The following is a 20208-nucleotide window of genomic DNA, read 5'->3' on the forward strand; positions in this document are numbered from 1 at the left end:
ATCATAATTGCACAAATGATGAGAACTGGTCCTGGTGTCTGGTGGCAGTAACAACCTCGACATTACACACACATATTAAGATATTTAACTTACAGTTGACTAAACTTCTAAAAAATTTTGGTTATGTTTTGATACAACTAATTGCATCATCCAAAGCAAACTGAACTACCATAAAACTTGCACAAGGTGGGTTCCAAGACAGCTTGCCATTCATCACTAGGAATAGAAATTTTGTATTTGTAAAAATCTTTTGAATAGTGTAGGTGATGCACCTTTTAACAAAATTTTATTGTGTGATCAAATATGGCTACATCAGTCCAAAGTGTTAACACACATTTTGGAAACATCCTGAATCATCTGTTCGTAAGAAATTCAGAATGCGACCCTCAGCTGATGAGGCCATACTAATCATCTTTTGGTGAGCCCATGTGCAGGTTTCTTTAAGAGAAACACTACCAACAGCCTATTCCACTCAAGCACAACTGAGAATGAAATCAACCCTGTGCTGAAGAAGAAATATCCATGACGACACATGAAAGGTGTGCTGCTTCTTCAAGACAATGCTGGGAACTGTGACAGAGTGGGCTGGGAATACCTACCTCATCCTCCTCACTGACCTTTCCTTATCCCCCCCCCCCCCCCCCCCCCGCCATCAAATGAAGAGAGAAAGGAAAAGGTACAAAACTTGCTTCAAGATCAAAGTAAAGAATTCCTTGCTGACAGGATAAGGATGAAGGAAGGAAGAAAGATAGAGTTAAACATCCCATTGATAGCACAGCTATTAGCGATGGAGAGAAATTAAGAAAACTCTTACAGAGATGAGACAAATCTATAGGAATATGTGGTGAAGTAGACATAAAATTATACTGAGTTAATAGCTAATTGTCTATTCTGTTATTTAATAACCTTCATATCTCGCTGAACACGAGAGAAGATGTGCCTGAAGACTCTTAGGAGAGAAACCTTAAGTAGTGCAAGTGTGTGTGTGTGTGTGTGTGTGTGTGTGTGTGTGTGTGTGTGTGTGTGTGTGTGTGTGTGTGTGTGTGTGTGTGTGATATATATACAATATATGAAGTGCAGAGCTTGGAAGAGTTCCCACATATTTACATACTTACTGATTCTTTCTTGGGTGTAAGTGGAACCAACACTGCTGTCACAGGCTTTGTATCATTCTGCACCACTTTATACTCTACAGGATTCTGCAACAAGAACAATTTATTTATTTATTTATTTATTGCATGTTTTTTTTTCAGATATTAAGAAAAATGTGTGTGTGTGGGTGGGTGGGGGGGTGGGGGGGTGGGGGGGAGTTGGAGTGACAGTGGTACACAAAGTACCCTCTGCTCACATCATAAGGTGGCTTGTTGGGTGTAGATGTAATAACAAAATGTATAGTATTATATGTACCAGGTGTCCACGTGAAATCTCCCAAATTGACAAATGAAATTTAAAAAATATAAGATATACATACTTCCAGTTTTCTGCCTCATGTAAATTAACTCAAAAATTTTGTAGAAAAAATTAGCGCACTTCCACGTAAGAACCTTTCATAATCCATCCAGCATGTCTGGGGTGATAGAGGCCATACACTAAAGTTGCATGCCCTCGGGAAAAATTATAGCTGTAGTTTTACCCTTGCTTTCAGATATCTGCAGTACCAGCACAGCAAGGCCGTTTTGGTTAATGTTACAAGGCCAGATCAGTCAGTCACCCAGATTGTTACCCTGCAACTACTGAAAATGTTGCTGCCCCTCTTCAGGAACCACACATTTGTCTGGCCTCTCAAAAGATACCCCTTTGTTGCGGTTACACCTACCGTATGGCTACATGTATCGCTGAGGCACGCAAGCCTCCCCACCAATGGCAAGGTCCATGGTTAATAGAGGCAATTGCTTGCCTAACATGTACATGACTTTGGTTCTCTCCACAGAAGAATTATGCATAGAGGCCACTGCATCCATAATTCTTCTGCAGAGATAACCAAAGTCATGTACATGTGAGGCATACACTGTGTGTTTCACATAACCTGAAAGGATGAAAAACAGAGGTGTTATTGTGGACATTGTAGTATCCACTTGGTGGAAGTATTTCATCTAAGAAGTCAGGAACTTGTAAACTCAGTGCACAGTGATGCACCATCATGCTGGAAGATCACATTTGACTGAAGGAGAAGATACTGAGAGATAAACAATTGCTCAAGTATTTACAAATAAATGGTACCTGTCATTGTTTGCCCAATGATGAAAAATGGTCAATCTATGCTGCCATTCAACAGCACACACCTTTTTGCTGTCTCTGATATAATCCCAAAAGCTTTCTCACATCTTGTAAGCTTTCTCTGCCAGCTAAATGGACATTTCCCTCCTGGCAGTTGGGGTTTTGCCCCATCTGGTCTAACATTTCAGTAATCAATCTGTAGAAAAGCTGCATGTCAATGCTTACATAATTTTACTTTGGAAGTGTTCAAGAGAATTTGTTTATGCACTCACCCCAACTACTTTATCACATCCATGACACACTCTCTCCTATTTTGCAATAACACAAATGGTCTGAACTTTCCTGACCAATTTTGAGGCCCTGTCAACCATACCTGGTAGGATCCTAGACCTTGCAGCAGTACTCCAGAAGAAGATGGACAACTGTAACGTAGCCGGTCTCTTCAGTAGATTTGCTGAACCTTCTAACAATAAGTACTCTGCCAATAAAACACAGTCTTCACTTCACCTTCCCCACAAAATTTTCTATAGAATTCAAGATTTTTGTAACTGTAGGCCCTGTGAATTTTGTTGAATGTACAACTTTGAAATTTGTGTTATTTATTGTGTAACCGAAATTTAACTGAATATTTTAGTATTTTTATGGAGGATCAAATATGTTTTCATTGTTTAGGGACCATTACCACTTTTTTCCAACATGCATGTATCTCATCTAAATAATCTTGCAATTCCTTTTGATCTTCTGATGCAATAAATTGGATACTGCACTATGACATGGTGCAGCCATTGATTGTGCTCAAGACACTTTTATATGTCTTGACCACAGTATTTATTCATTTATTATGCCTTATGCATTTCATCTTTTGCCATTTTCAAAGGCTAGAATGGTCCCAGCATGTCCCAATAGTCTTCATCTCTTCATTGTAGTCAAAACGCTGACTGCAAGATGGGAATTTCCTGAGGTGTGAGAATAGATTCAAATCGCTGGGAGTAAGGTCAGGACTGTATGCTGGATGATCAAACAGCTCCCAGCTGAACTTCTGCAAAACAGTTGCTGTGCACCAAGCCATATGCGGGATGAGCATTGTCATGGAGCAGCACAACACCTGCAGTAAGCATTCCACACCTCTTGTTCTGAATGGCACGTTGCAGTTTCCACACTGTTACACAGTAATGATCAACATTCACTGTTTCACCTCTGGACAGGAAGTCAATGAGCAGAATGTCCTTCCTGTCAGAACACCATGCACATCACTTTCTGCACCAACACAGTCAGTCTGAGTTGTTTTGACCAGAGATTCACTGTAACACCAATGCATTGACTGCTGCTTGGTTTCCACGGTCAAGTGAGAAATTCACATGGCATTGCCCATGATGTCTTGTTGGGGAACTCATTGCCGTCGTCATAGTACCACTGCAGAAATGTCAGTGCTACTCCGAAGCGTTACATTTTGTACTCAAGTGTCATGCTTTTTAGCACCCACCTGGAACACAATTTTTTGAACAGCAGGTGCTTTGTGACAATTTGATGCATTGAAGATCATGATATCTGAGGAAAATGGCTGCTGAGCTCTGTAATAGTCAAGCAATAGTTCTCCAGGATGTGCTGCTGCACCAGCTCAACCAGGTGAACACCGACAAGGGATGGTCGCCCACTGAGCTCTTCATCATGGACACTTTGATGACCTTCGAAAAAAAGCCTACGCCAGTGATACACCATCGGTTTGGTCATACACCTGACAGAGCTGATGATGAATTTCGATGTGCACTATGTTTTGTGTATTAAGGAACTTTATCACTGACTGAACCCCACAGATGGCGATAGAACGAATAAGAGATGCCATTTCGGGCACTCGTGCCATGGTACTGGCATCAGGTGGGACCTGTCCGTCTGGCAACTGATTGTCATAAATCTATCGCACATGTGCAATTTTCCCACCTAAATACATGTACTTTAAAGGATACAACATTGGGAAACTTACATTCTGGATGCACCTCTTATGTTACAGTACCTGGGTTGCATGTATTACATATGGCGAAAGTGTATGGGATGCAATACAGACAAAGTTTTGTGGTTGTGTGATTCTACCCCGCGGGGTGAAAAGAGCTTTTACCAGGTGACTCCAATTACACATCATAGATCTAAATGTAAAGATATATAAGGGGTAGCCATAAACTTTTAATCATCACCTCAAAAAAACCTTGTTTGGAGATACATGCGTGCAGCTCTTTGGGGTTGAATTTCCAAAAATACTGAAACACTTTTTTTTATTTTTAAATGAGAAGTCAAGTACCAATTTTTATTGAGCTTTAAAAAAGCATTATGAGCTCTTTAACAATAATTTATTTAAAAAACTTTCGCCCACCACTTCACCTCCTTAGAGTTGAATTTGTATAGATGCTGAGCAGGAAACCAAATACCAAGTTTCATAGTTCTAGCTTCAAAACTGCCTTAATAGCTACTACACAACATAGATCTAAATGTAAAATATACAAGGGGTAGCAATAAACTTTTAATCTTCACCTAAAAAAATAGAGTTACATAATTAGCTTTTGTTTGTTTGCAGATACATGTGTGCAGCCCTGGTACATATTTAAATTCCCATGCCTTTGACATAGCATGCCACTAGGCAGGACAAGAAAATCATTTGGATCATCCTGCCACTGCTCTGCATTTCTGCTGCAGCCAAAAACAAATTACTACATGATACATCACCATAACAATGGATTGCACCTTTTTATATGTACTGTATGGCCATTAACACAAACACAACACCGGGAAGACAATTTTTTTGCACTGAACACTAAGAAAAAATGTGCACTGACAATGCATATCAGATTTCATATCAGGTTTCCCTAGTAGACAATTTTTTTGCACTGAACACTAAGAAAAAATGTGCACTGACAATGCATATCAGATTTCATATCAGGTTTCCCTAGTTTACAATAACAACAATCTTTCAGTAAAAATTTTATGAAATTATTAGCTTAGAATATGCCGCATCATTCAAATTGACTGTATGGTTAGTTGATTTGGGGGAAGGGACCAAACAGTGCGTTCATCGGTCCCATCAGATTAGGGAAGCATGGGAAAGGAAGTTGGCCATTCCCTTTCAAAGAAACCATCCTGGTATTCTCCTGAAGTTATTTAGGGAAATCATGGAAAACCCAAATCAGGATGGCTGGATGCAGGTTTGAACTGTCGTACTCCCGAATGTGAGTCCAGTGTGCTAACCACTGTGTAACCTCGTTCAGGAGACTTCATGGTCTGACTTTGTATGTTGTTACACCCATTGTTCATGTGTAAACCTATGTGCTGTGCAAAGAGTATATCTAGTCTACGCATACTAAGCTACAGGTACGGTATCAACATTTACTAAAGCAATTCCTCATAGAAGATTTGCATTTTTTTTCTTTTTTTAACTGAGTTTATATATTCTTATACACATTCTTCATGTACAAATCAGCCGTCTGGAAACAGTGTACCTGATCACCTCAAATAGATATTCCTGTACATGGAATCATATTTAAACATGGTATCTATTTCGTCATGAGTAATGATTAGTTTGTGCAGTAATTACAACAAAAATAACTTTATAAACATATTAATCCTACTGAAAAATTAATGTATTAAAGATCTGTTTCTTTTTCTAATAGATTCTCACTAATCCAACTTGTCATAGTGACTGCTGAATACCTTACTTTGATTTGGTCAACAAATTGCAACATCTTCTACACTTTCATGCTAATTAAGGGCATATAAGCATGGGTTTCTCTGAATGTACTTCTGAACAAGAGGTGAGATTTTTGTTCATCCTTCCTTTTGACTTCTTTTGATGATATTTCCGCATAAACATTCATCCCCTAACACATATTTCTTTATTTCTAACCAAGAAGTCAGATACCAATTTTCATAGAGTTAGCTTTCAAAATGTTTCAGTATTATTAAATATTCTCATAAGAAGTTTTCATCCCCTATTTCACCTTCTTTTCAGGTTGAATTTCCAAAAAACAATGCAACACTTCTTTTATATTTAAATATGAAATCAAGTACCATTTTTCATAGATGTAACTTTAAAAAAGCTTCAACAGTTCTTTAACAACAATTTATTTATAAATAACTTTCACCCACTACTTCATCTCCTTAGAGTTGAATTTGCATAGATGCTGACCAGGAAACCAAATATCAATTTTCGTAATTTTAGCTTCAAAATTTCGTTAACAGCTACTTAATTTCAAATAACCTTTGATCCCCTATTTGACCTCCTCAGGGCAGGAGTTTCAGAGAAAAAGTCCCTTATTAAACAATAACTACAGTATAATATCAACATGCTCTTCAAATTTCAAGTTTCTTTTGTTGCTTCTTGCAATGAATGTCCTGCAACATTCAATGTCAGTCAACTGCTGAAGTGCTGCCATATTCAGTACTCACTTGTCTGTAACAGACTACCCTCAGGTATCATGTCTATAGTTGCAACTTACGTCGCATGTGGTTTTCTGTCCAAAATACTTAACTGTGTAATGGGTGATTGCAGATAGAGAAGTGCAAGTGCCCAGCTCCTTCTCACCTCCATTAACCGGCAAACTAGACTCATCATCTGACAAGGTACCATTGTGTTTACACTCAAGAAATGGGAGTTTTGGGAGAGGTGGGAAGGTAGCCATTTCACAGTCAGGTCATTCTGACTGGTGGAACTTCATGCAGGAGTTTCATCCTCAGTAACTGTAAAAGATCAATATCCCTATCAAGCATTACAACATTAACTACATTAACAATGAGGAGACAGTAAAGAGGGTAGAACGATCAACTAAGGATCATTGGGTAATAAAAGGTTGATGCTAGCCTTACACTAATATTTTTTGTTGGCAAAAAAAGGGTGCTGGTATGTACAACTGAGTATAAGAGTAAATTTATTGAATGCTAAATGCCTCTGTGACAAACTGCCATTAATACAACATTCACAGTGGGAGGCCAATGAATCTTACTGATCATAATACAATAAGTAAATGTTTTGTGACTGCTGTGTATTCAATATAAAAGTAACTTTACTTTATCTATTTTGTAACCAGTGCATTGAAGGTGTTATCAGCTGTCATGAAAAGTGAAAGTAATGACAATATACAGAACATGAGAGAAGAATAAAATTTCCTTCTGCAGCAGGATTGAATCCATGAACCTCAGCATACTATCTTGTGAACTTACATGCTATGTCATCATGTTATTTCCTTAAGTTGTGATTATTTTAACAGCTTTTATCTTGTTGACATGTCTTAATTGAAGGCCACCAAGATAAACAGTTCTAAGGTGAGATAGCTGGCACTTTAAAACAAATCAGCATTCAATCTATTCTTCTATCTACATCTACATACATACTACGCAACCCACCATATGGTGCATGTTGAAAGGTACATTGTACCACTACTAGTCTTTTCCTTCCCCATTCCACTCATAAAGAGAGTGAGGGGAAAATGATAATTTATATGCCTAAGTGCAAGCACTAATTTCTCTTATCTCTGTGGTATTTATGGGATATGTACATTGGGGATACTAGAGTTGTTATGCAGTCAGCTTCAAATACAGGTTCTCTAAATTTTCTCAATAGTGTGTCACAAAAAGATCATCTTCCCTCCTAAGACTACCATTTGAGTTCATGAAGCATCTCTGTAATGTGTGTTGAGTGAACCAGCCAGTAAAAAATCTAGCAGCCCATCTCTGAATTGCTTTGATGTTATCCTTTAATCCACTGTGGTGCAGATCCCAGACACTCATGAAGTACCCAAGAATAGGTCTCACACAGGTGAACTACACTTTCCTAAAATTCTCCCAATAAAGTGGAACCCTTCATCTGTGGTTTGCATGACATTGTGTCACAAAAGGGCAAACTGAGTTTTTCACAAGAAGCTTTTGAGTCTCAAGGTAATTTGTTGTATTCAAACTCAGAATATGTTCCTGTCACCTTTGCCAGGGTTTGTTTGCTGGCTGTAAAGTCAAGTTCTGTATGACATAATCTGTGAATACTAGCAAAGCTGATATTTCCTTGTATCATTCATAATATTGAAGAATATGTGTCAAATAACACAGTCATCCTCATTGTTAGATTGTCAAGGCATATATATTGTGTGCACTTAGCTGCTTCTCCTTTGAGGTACACCTATAAATTTCAAGTTATGCGTATCTCAGCAGAGTGAACCACAGACCCAGAAGTAGCAGGAATCAGCTTTGTCATGTGGCAAGGTACAATTGTGTTATAGTTAAAGTAGTGTGTGTTAGTGCCAGACAGGTGAAACTTTATTAACAAAATTAAACCACTACTCATCAGGACAATGCATCCCTTCTGCCATAATTTGCACACAAACAACTTGCTCATTTATCATTTGCTTTACACATTCCATCAACTTTTACATCAGCCTTGTCACTGCTTTCTCCTTCTCATCAAAAATAATTTTAATTTTGATAAGAAAGTTTCATCCATCTGGCAGCAATACACATTACTTGAACTGTAACATGATTCTACCTTGCCATGTGACAAAGCTGATTCCTGCTACTTCTGGGTCTATGGTTCACTCTGCTGAGATACACATAACTCGATATTTGTAGGTGGTAGTTAAAACTGTATGACTAGCCCTCATAGTAAGTGCACAGGAACGTAATTCTTACCTGCAGTGTAGCTATTAAATGAATTGCATTGGTTGGTGGTTGCTACTGCTGATCCCCAACATAGGTAATGGAAAATGGTCAGTGACTAGAGAACACAGAAGAGAATGGCCAGAAAAGACCTGACAGTAAACACTGAGGCTCAATATCTTATTTTTAAAATGTTGTTGTTGTGGTCCTCAGTCCTGAGACAGGTTTGATGCAGCTCTCCATGCTACTCTATCCTGTGCAAGCTTCTTCATCTCCCAGTACCTATTGCAACCTACATCCTTCTGAATCTGCTTAATGTTTTCATCTCTTGGTCTCCCTCTAAAAATTTTACCCTCCACGCTGCCCTCCAATACTAAATTGGTGATCCCTTGATGCCTCAGAACATGTCCTACCAACTGATCCCTTCTTCTAGTCAAGTTGTGCCACAAACTCCTTTTCTCCCCAATTCTATTCAATACCTCCTCATTAGTATGTAATCTACCCATTTAATCTTCAGCATTCTTGTCCATATTTCACTTCCATACATGGCTACACTCCACACAAATACTGTCAGAAATGCCTTCCTGACACTTAAATCTATACTTGATGTTAACAAATTTCTCTTCTTCAGAAACGCTTTCCTTGCCATTGCCAGTCTACATTTTATATCCTCTCTACTTCGACCATCATCAGTTATTTTGCTCCCCAAATAGCAAAACTCCTTTACTACTTTAAGTGTCTCATTTCCTAATGTAATACCCTCAACATCACCCGACTTAATTCGACTACATTCCATTATCCTCATTTTGCTTTTGTTGGTGTTCATCTTATATCCTCCTTTCAAGACACTGTCCATTCCGATCAACTGCTCTTACAAGTTCTTTGCTGTCTCTGACAGAATTACAATGCCAATTTTTAAAATAACACCAGGTAATCTAACTCTCCCTATTATCTTCAACTTAATAGCATTGTATGAACACCAGCAAACTGAGAAGAAATTAAGTGCTACCTCCATTCAAATGCGCTCTGAAGAGAAATGGGGAGGGTGACTGCATTGCCAGTTCACTCACCAGATCCTTCTTGTGCACCAGCAGAGGCGGTGGGCAGCACTCGCTCTCTGCTTCCAGTATGGCATCTAGCAGTGCATCCATGAAATTCTGACAACAGAAACAAAAAAAAAAAAAAAATAATTAGCTGCTGGTACCATACTTCATTGTAACCAACTAAAAAGGAGATATACTTTGATGGCATTCAAAGGTTGCAGACAGAAAATACAGCATTGCCACAAAAGCCAAAAATTTGTAATATATGGCATTGAACTTTTCAAAGATATACAAGGGGAAAAAATCTGTCATCAGTCACAACTGTGGCTTTCATTAAAAAGCAAGATGAATTTTAGAGCCTTGAAGACCCAGCTTCAGATACTTAACACTATTATTTTGTCATTATTTGTACACAGTATTCCCACTGGTCCAGTTACACGAATAGTTTCATTTGATGATGGAATAATTGTGATTAACAAAAGGGCAGTGCCCAGACATCAGTTTCCTAAATCAGTACACCGTAATTCTGAAAAAGAAAACTCTAGATGATCATCTTTTAAAATTCAAACATTCCCAAGCTTTGTCAAGTATCTTTTGCAGCATTTTAAAAGAATTGCTGGACGCTGAATGTACAGCATATATCTGTGAGGTTATTGATACAGTTCTCACTAGCATAATAATTATTACTTTTACTTATAAATTCTATAATAATTATCAAATGAAAATATTAACTGGAAGTACCTGCTCATAATTTTTAATAAAAATAACATTTTATTTTTAAGTATGTATCACTTGGAAATGTGACAATATTCAATGGAAAATACAACACTTTCTTTATTTTTACAGGCTGGACAATATTATTGATAAACATACACTTTTCTTTTTTTTTTTTTAAAAAGCATTTTACATACTTGTACCAAATTTTAATTTAGTTTCATGCAATCAGAACTTTTTAATAAAAACTGGTATTTTTATTAGACTATTTACTCCCATTCAGCAGCGTCTGAGGAAGGACTTTTAGTTAGCACCTACTAAATTCTTTGCCTTAAGGTGATATTGTACTCCACTGTTTGCACTTTAAGAAACTGCTGAGAATCCATGCCATGTACATTTTGCTGGCCACCAAGTGAGGCTTTCAAAACTCCAGCTTCCCCTGGTACAGGCTGAACTCACTCCTTCAGCCTCTATTGAAACAGCAAGTACAACAGAAACAATATGAGCCACTCACTTCAGCAGGGTTGCACCAAGACACTGCAGGTTTGTGTGCACTTGTTACCTCTAGGGACCTCTGCAAATTTAGCAAGAAGTGCCAGCTCATTGATGGACCTCAACTGTATGGTGAATGGTAACTTACTTCAGCTCAGCATCTTTTGGTGAAAATACCACATTTCTGGGACAGTGTAAACACAGATACCAGATGTCAGAATACCTAATAAATAGAGCTTGGCATCCGGCACTCAATTTATGAACATCTTGCCAACCATGAAATCCAAGAGAGCTGTAAAACACTGAGATAATGCTCATTTAATGGCATATCAGTGTGGCCTTGAAAGAGAATGAGCATCGAAGGGTGTAGTAATGCACGGAGTCGAGAATACAATTGGCTATAAACTGCAGCAAGAAGCCGACAATCAATCACAGTCTGGTTGGAGTCTGGGCAGCGAGTACACATAATGACATAACTTGCACCACCTAAAGATGATGACTAGGATAGTCATCAACAGGTGGACTGAAAAAATTGGCTGAACACCTGGAAGAATACCATTAATAAGAAAAAGATTTGTGACATAAGACCAACAATGATTATAAATGTCATGTAACTCACTTTGATACAAGTTGCAGAGGGAGACTGAACCAAGTCCTCTATACTGTTAAACTGTATCCTTCACAGTAATAACTGTAGTTATTTAGTTACACAAGATGGCGCAATAAACAATCTAAATTCTTACTATATGTATTTAAATCTGTAAAACAGCTTAAAATTCATGGTTAATTAATTCAAGTCCCTTAAGTCCTTTCTATCAAAACTGACTTTAATTAGCTATGGTTTTATTCAGAACCTTTCATGTAACTGAAGGCACCATAAATGTGTGAAAATTTATCAAACCCAAGCACATTTTTTGCAAAAAGGACATTTCTGTGTTCTATTATTATTATTATTATTATTATTATTATTATTATTATTATGGGGGTGCATCTTTCACATTTCTGAATAATTCAGTTCTTACTGGAATGTTTTCTATTAAAACTAGGAAAATATTTTCAGATACTATAATCATTTATCCTTCAAATATTATATTTATGAATGTTACTATTGTTTTAAAACTGTGTTGACAGCAAACTCCAAAAGGGGAAATGTACTGCAAGACTGTTGCCAGTATACCCATTAGTTTAAAGAGCTGCCCACATGAGGTTCTAGAGTTGACAGCACACACTCATTACTCTACATTAAGCTTGACTTTAGCACAAATGGGGGTGCACAATGCTGCAACTAAAAGTTTTGGTAACTTACTCAGTGGTATAAAATATCTGACAGGGGGCAAAGTAATATTTGGAAACAAAGTGATAAGATTTCTCCTTGATAACTCATTCTATTCCACAGAAGGAGTTCTATTATGTACAATTGCAGGTGGTGGGCATCAATTATTTACTCACATATGTATATTTAATGAAAAAATATAAATATTCAGCAAGTAGCCGTATTTACAAATTAATTTGTAATTTGGATGTAATATGACTCATTCCAATCATTACAACTGATCATGTAATATGATACATGCAACATGAAACTAACTAATTTATACTCATAACACACTTATGTGCAACAAACAGTTTCCCCCCCCCCCCCCCCCCCCCCCAATGACAAGTTTCCCAGGAATGTGATCTTATAGGACACTAGCGAATTCACTACGAAGAGTAAATCAACTTTCAGACAGACTGATTTCCAAACTTGACATTGTCCATAACGCAAAAATTGTTGAGATTGCATGTTTAACTAGTTCTGTGGTTCATGACTTACAAATGAGAGTCTCATGAATATAAACAACCGAGAACTCTTAATTACAATACCTGAACTGACAGCAGTAAGTACTATTAGCACTTCCTGGATAATGGCAGCAAATCATTTACACATGACAAGAACAAGAGTGGACCCAATATTGATTCCTGTGGATGTTCACACCATGTTCCACTATGCAATTATCTTATGGTGCAGCGAAGTATTGTTTTGCAGAAGCGAGCAGTAAGAATATTGTGTAAGGTAGATAACTGCACATCTTGCAGAAGCTTTTTTAAGGGTCTTCAACATTCATTTGCCAATATACAGCTGCTGACAATAAAAATCTGTCTCAGTTGAGCTGTGACCTACACAATTACAAGACACTAAAATAATTTTCAAGCAGACTTTCTATGGTACAGAGTGGGGTTTGGTGCAAGCATACACAACAAGCTACTGACTAATGTAGAGCACGAAACTTGGAACCCCAACCTGTTCAAAAGAAAATTAAAAATGTATGACAAAATACTACCCTACCACAAATTTTTATGATTACCGAGAACTTGAGACTGAAATGCACTCTTAGCTGCTTGCCAAGTGTCCGAGTCATTTATAAAGACAAGTACAAATGAGTACTGTAAACAGGACTCATTATTTACAGATGAAATTGAACTAGATGATGATGAGAGGTGAAATATGACACTGTGAGAAGGATTTGACACAGTACTAAATTGAAACAAGGTTCCTGGAGTACGCACCATTCACTCAGAACGATTGATACCATTGTAATGCGGGAAAATACGAGGTTATACTGACCCTATAACTGATCTTAGAAAATAAACTGAAGAAAATCAATCCTACATTTACAATATTTATTGATTATAAGAAAGCTTTTGACAATGTACACCCTTTTCAAATACTGTAAATACCAAACACAAAATACAGAGAGCAAGAGGTTATCCACAAGTCGTACAGAAACTAGACTGAAATCATAAGAGCCAAAGTACATGAAAGAAAAGTAGTATTTGATAAAGAAGTGAGATAAAGGTTGTAGCCTATTTCCTATGTTATTCAACTTGTACATTAAGCTGTAAATGAAACAAAGAAGAAATCTGACAATTTGGAAAGGGAATTAAAGTTCAGGGGAAAGAAATAAAAATTTTGAGGATCACTGGCAACACTGTGACTTTTGCAAAGACTGCAAGGGACTTGGAGTAGCAGTTGAACAGAATGTGTAGCATCTTGAAAAGAGGTTTTAAGTGAACACCAACAAAAGTAAAACAAGTAATGAAGTGCAGTCCAATAAAACCATGTGCTACTGAGGATATTAATTAGGAAAAGAGACACTAAAAGTAGCAGATGAGTTTTGCTATATGCGCAGCAAAATAACTGATAATGCATCAAGAAGTGAGGATAAAATCCAGACCAACTACAGGAAGAAAAGCTTATCTGAAAATGGGAAATTTGTTAACAACAAATATAAATGTAAGTGTCCAAAAGTTTTTCCTAAACATATTTGTAGGCAGATAACCTTGTGCAGAAGTGAAATACGAGCAGTTCAGTCAAGAAGAGCAAGAAATAGATGCTTTTGAAATGCTACAAATAACAAATGTTGAAAATTATATAAGCAGATCAAATAACTAATGAGGAGGTAATAAGCAAAGCTGTAACCAATCCCAAGGCTGCTTTATATACTGCACTGCCTTACTAGGCACAATCATGTTGGACATGGTATGCCTTTGCCTTCATCAAACCTCTTAACTCAATTGCCCAGCCAGTTATATAGGGATGTACAGTTTAAGGTGAATTCTGAACCACAGAGTAACATCAAGAAATATTGCCAGAACAGAAAGAAGTGATAAGTTATGTATAAAAATGTTAGGATTAACTGGGAATCAAACACAAGATATTTGGATTTTCAGCTGAGCACATTCCCACTAAGCTACTGAGTCACACATTTACTGAACCAAACTGACAAAAAAAGAAATGTGTGGCTCAAAATGAAAACATCAGTTGGATAGAAAAATCTCAAGATCTCAAGGAAATGTCAGTTTCATAATGGTGGGAAGTGGGTGGGTTGGAAAAAGGGTGGGAGTGAGGAAACATGATAGAATGAGTACTGTAACCAGGTTTGAGTGGATGTGCACTTCACTTCAATGGTTATGCAGAGATGAAGAAGTTTGCATGGATAAACGAATACTGATTGGGTTTCTATAATTTGCTTCTCTTTTGCTAGTGTATACTTTGACTGCTTTCTAATCCCTGAAGGTTATCCTTCTTGGTAGTACCTACACAACACAATGAATGAATGAATGGCCACGCCTTCTCACTTCCGCCCTCCTCCCAGGGTTCAAGTGCCATCAGGACCATCACCAACCAACCTAGAAACCCGGAAAACTTTAGATTTGACAACAGCAATTCCCATTATGATTTGGTTGTTACCACTTCACAGTCATGTCCAATAGTTACTCAAAAGCATACCAGATTTGGTTGAAATTGCTCCACCCATTCCAAATGGCCGTTTTTTTGGGGAGGGGTGTGTGCAAAATCATAAGCACATGTCATAACCTTAGAACATTAATAAGAAATGAAGTTAAAAGTGACTACACATTAAGCCTAATTGGCAGAAGAAATAAGAGCTGAAAACAAGGACTTCCTCTTGGAAAAAGGTTCACAAAATATGCTTAGAGACAGCAGAGGTCCCAAACCAAAGATTAAAAATCCTTCACCATAATCGTACGACAGATAAAAAGTAAAAAGTGGTCAACAGCCCACGCATCATTTAGTAAAACATTTAGTATAATTCACAACAGCTACGACAGCTTTTTTCTTTAACATACACCGAACATAGGTGGTTGAAAATAGGGCATCTGCTCAGGAAATTGTGCAGCACCAGCACAAAATGGAAGGGCATCACCACTTAACAAATGGCGAAGCAAAATGACAGTGCCCAACACACAATCTAGCTAAAATGATCTCATGGCAAGAATCTGAGAGGTCACCCAAGCCATTGGGAGAGGTTTAGTTCCCTGTAGCTCATTCTTGTGAATAGGAGACCATTGGTGATGCCAAAGTAACGCCACCTGCTGACAGATGGCAACATGGAAATCCAAAGGAGTGGAAGAGCTAGGAGGGCTGCTGAGGTAGGAGGACTGCAGCCTTGGCAGCAGGACCAGCAGCCTCATTTCCCATCGGACCTGCGTGACCAAGGACCCAGACAGTGGCTCCTCAACAGCAAGAAAGTGGAAGATTTCTTGGATCTGTTGCCCTGAGAGATGAACTGTGTACACAACACAGAGGCACTGAAGGGAACTGAGAGAACCAGAGCATATGTCACAATTAAAAACCCTGTGTTGCCAGATGTACTGGGTGGCTGGATAGAGTGTGTCCGGATAGAGGGCAAAGAGCCCTGCTGTAAATACTGAGCAGTGTTCTGGAATCTAATACTGAAGAAAATGGTTGGTGCCAATGATGAAGGCACACCCGATACAATGATTGGTCTTAAAGCTATCAGTGTACATAAAGATGTTATCGCTAAGTTGCATGCAAAGGTTGAGAAACTTACAGCAAAAGACGGAATCCACAGTAGTTTCCTTTGGAAGTGAATGAAGTCGAAGATTAACATGGGCCCACCACACAAAGCCAAGGCAGTGAAGAGCTCACACCATTTGGGAACATGGCAGGTTGCATGAAGTTAAGCTGCCAGAGCAGTAGACAAAAGCAAACTCTGGGAGGTAACCAAGAAGACGGGAGCACTACACACTGGCAGTCAATGGAGGCATTGAGAAAGAGGGCAAGATGGCATAAGATGAACAAACATGGAGATGAATAAATGTAACACCCACAGTCTAGTTTTGAATGGACAAGGGATTGGTGCACATGGAGGAGGGTGGTCCAATATGCTCCCCACGAAGTACTGCTAAAGACGCACAGGACATTGAGAGACCGAGTACAGCATGCAGCCACGTGAGACATATGGAAGGACTCCAGCATGAGCCCCAGAAATTTTGTAGTCTCGGTGAATTGCAGAGCAACAGGTCCAAGATGTAAAGACTGTGGAAGGAACCCATTGTGCCACCAAAAGTTCATACAAGCAGTTTTGTCAGTGGAACAGCAAAAGCCTTGTAGCTGGTCCATGAGTAAAGATGATTGAGACATCGTTGAAGACGTCACTCAAGGAGCTAAGCCTGTGGAGAACTGCAATAGATTGCAAAGTCATCAACGAAAAGGGGGCCGGAGATGCCCAGTGGGAGGCAGGCCACAATAGGGTTAATGGCTATAAGACAATGCTCAGGACGGATTCTTGAGGCATCCTGTTCTCCTGGAGAAAGATTTTTAACAAGGTCGAACATACACATATCTTGAATACTTGATCTTTTAAAAATTCCTGAAGGAAATGGGGCAGGAAGCCTCTGAAACCCCATGTGTGTAGATCGGAGAGGAGAGAGGATACCAGTCCTCCACCAGGTGTATAGGCTTTCTCCAAATCAAAAAACATGGCCACAGCCTGGTATTTCTGCAGAAAACTGTTCACAATATGGGTTGACAAAGGGACAAGTTGATCAACTGCAGAACAGCACATTCAAAATCCACAGTGTTCAGTGGTTAGTAGATTGCAAGACCTGAGGCAACACACCATCTGGTCATGAATTATATGTTCCATCACCTTGCAATCACAGCTGGTGAGAGAAATGGGACAGTAGCTGGAAGGAAGGTGTTTGTACTTACTAGGCTTAAGTATGGGTATGACAATGGCTTCACACCAGCATCTGGGAAAAATGCCATCTGCCCAAATGTAAACATATGACGAATAAAGTGCTTGCCTGCAAGATAAAGGTACTGCAACATATGAATTAGAACATCGTCTGGCCCTGGGTCAGATCAGGATGAAGTAAGAGCATTGTCTAGTTTCGTTATAGTAAAGGTGGCAATGTAGCATTCGCAATTCTGAGAGGAAAAAGGTATCACCTGAGCCGCCTCCACTTGTTTCCGATGGAGGAAGGTGGGATGATAGTGGATGGAACTCAAAATTTCTGCAAAAGAATGGCCTAAGGTGTTCGAGATAGCAATACGGGCCACAATGACACCATTTGCTATGGTCAGTGCAGAAATCGAGGAATGGACCTTGGTCCAAAGAGTCACTGGGCTGCTAGCAACATATCAGGTCTGGAATGTACAGTCAGACCATGATGACTTCATAGCCAACCTTAATCTTTGATGGAAGCACTACTTGAACTAATGTGAGGATAAGAGTGCATATAGGCACTAAGTTTGCATCAACCTTTTCCGTTACCCAATGGACAGCAGGGACATCCTGGTCAGAGACATAATGCTGCATTTCCCCCTCAGTCAGACTATCAAGCAGACGAGTGTAAACAACACCATGCAATGAATTCTGTGTTAGATGGGCCTCAACATGAACAAGATAGTAGTGGAGGAGTGAAGCTGTAAGCAGTTGTTAGGCCCGAAAATCATAATTGGTCTCCAGAAGCAAAGCCCCATTGTATAAGTGAGTGCAGGATTTCACAGGGCCTTCAATTGGATCAATGCCTTTCTGAATAATAAATGGATTAACAATAGCAAAGGACTGACCATCTTCGGAACATGATACCACAAGGAACCAAGGTACAGCTGGCAGAGTCTTTGAATCTTTAGCCTCATTCTGTTAATGTTTAATAGGCCTAGACTCAGATAGTGATTGGCTCATTGGGAAAAATATCCCTCATGATTGCCAGTGTCTCCAATGGTGTGCTCCTTCCAACTGTTGGCCCCCCTCAGACAGGGCCTCATGACAGAAGGGCCAACTGGTAATTGGGAAGATAACAGTTCAGGCAATCACCCCTCCCTGGGCCTAGACTGTACCAGGAGTATGTGAGATACCTACCTGTTGATCCGGGGCTGGCAATTATGCATTACCCAGTCACCTGTTATGTGTCACACATGTGGACCAGCCTTCAGGAGCATACACGAAGAAAGAAGAATGAAGGAGAAACCTCAAAAGCCAAAGGGGAGGAGTTAGAGAATGAAAAAAAGAAAGAACAACTAATGAGGAACTGTTCCAACATTGGGATATCAAAACTGCAACACATATTTCTGAAAATATCCTAGACATGTTCCCCAAGGGAGGGGAAAGAGAACAGTAGGAGGATATAAATGCAGAATGGAAAGAGATGTTACAAAAGCTGGAGCCACATGGTAGACAAGAACGAACTCGTCAAATAGTTGTGAGCCTCCAGGACAGTCAAAATAGTCTGAACAGATTTTCTGATACACAGACAAGTACAGGATGTCCAACAAAGGACCTCTGTTTGAAAAAAAGCATGAAAACAAAGATCAACAGAAGACTAAACAAATAATATGTCTACAGCGAAATCTGTAAGAGTTGTAAATGGAAATTTCAAAGTAGCAGTTACAAAAGCTGCAAACAGTATCACTGTAGGTACAATAAAGAGTGCCCATAAACAGCAGTCTGAAGCACGGAACAATCAGTTTCACCACTGAAATGTGGAAAGAGGCTAGTTCACCAAGGGACAGGTTGATATAATGGATTCCACTGAACAACAGTTTTCAAACACAATATAATGTTCCACAAGAAAAAATTTTTGATTCTTTGGGAAATTTGAACAGACAGGTAAGTGCTTCTGATGATCTAATAGGGAACATTGGCAAGAGGCCAACTTCAGTTAGTTTCGAAAATGTTGTCATAGCCTCTGAACTTATTCTGCAATATTTGAGGAAAACCATCAAAAGAATTGCAGCAGACACTGGTTTCATACAGTACTAAGAAACTATCTTCATACCCATACCTGCTGCACAATAAATGGCTGACCTTATGAACCAAATTCTCACAATGACTGAAGAAAGATTTCATGTTGGCTGCACGTGGTTCACAGCTGATGGCTTGAACTGTAGTCCAGCAAAAACTCATACTACAAATTCAAAACAAATAAAAATAACTTGCAGTACCAGAAGTAGAGATCAATGAATATACACTGCATGAAGCTCCATGTCTGAAGTTCCTGGGCAAAAAGATGTATAACAAACTGAGATGGCAGCAGCATGTAGTTAAGTTAAGCAAAAAGCTCAGTTCTATCTGCTTTGACTCGAAAAATTCTCTCACTGTGTTGACTAGCAGACAAGATCGGTAGCATAGTTTGTATAGTTTCACTCAATTTTGTCCTACAGCCTAATCCTTGCAGCAAAGCAGCTAAGGTAAAAAAAGTACATATTCTACAGATGTGTGCAAGAAGACAAGACCACTGTGTGAAGTTGATAACCGAACTTCTTCCATAAGCCTCTTCAAAAACCTATGGACTCTTTCATCTACTC

The 20208-nt window shown here is 38.8% G+C and overlaps 1 protein-coding gene across 2 annotated transcripts in view; it reads right to left on the reverse strand.

Annotated features, from left to right (window-relative positions):
- LOC126108803 (uncharacterized) overlaps nucleotides 1-20208 on the reverse strand; it is a 244045-nt gene that overhangs the window by 83972 nt on the left and 139865 nt on the right. For both annotated transcript variants that reach the window (XM_049914167.1, XM_049914168.1), the window contains exons 8-9: nucleotides 9912-9998; nucleotides 1116-1199 (exon numbers count right to left, since the gene is read on the reverse strand). In XM_049914167.1, the coding sequence (XP_049770124.1) occupies nucleotides 1116-1199; nucleotides 9912-9998 (171 nt within the window). The remainder of the gene's footprint in view (nucleotides 1-1115; nucleotides 1200-9911; nucleotides 9999-20208) is intronic.

This window comes from Schistocerca cancellata, chromosome 11 (genome assembly GCF_023864275.1).
Source record: "Schistocerca cancellata isolate TAMUIC-IGC-003103 chromosome 11, iqSchCanc2.1, whole genome shotgun sequence".
Lineage (NCBI taxonomy): Eukaryota > Metazoa > Arthropoda > Insecta > Orthoptera > Acrididae > Schistocerca > Schistocerca cancellata.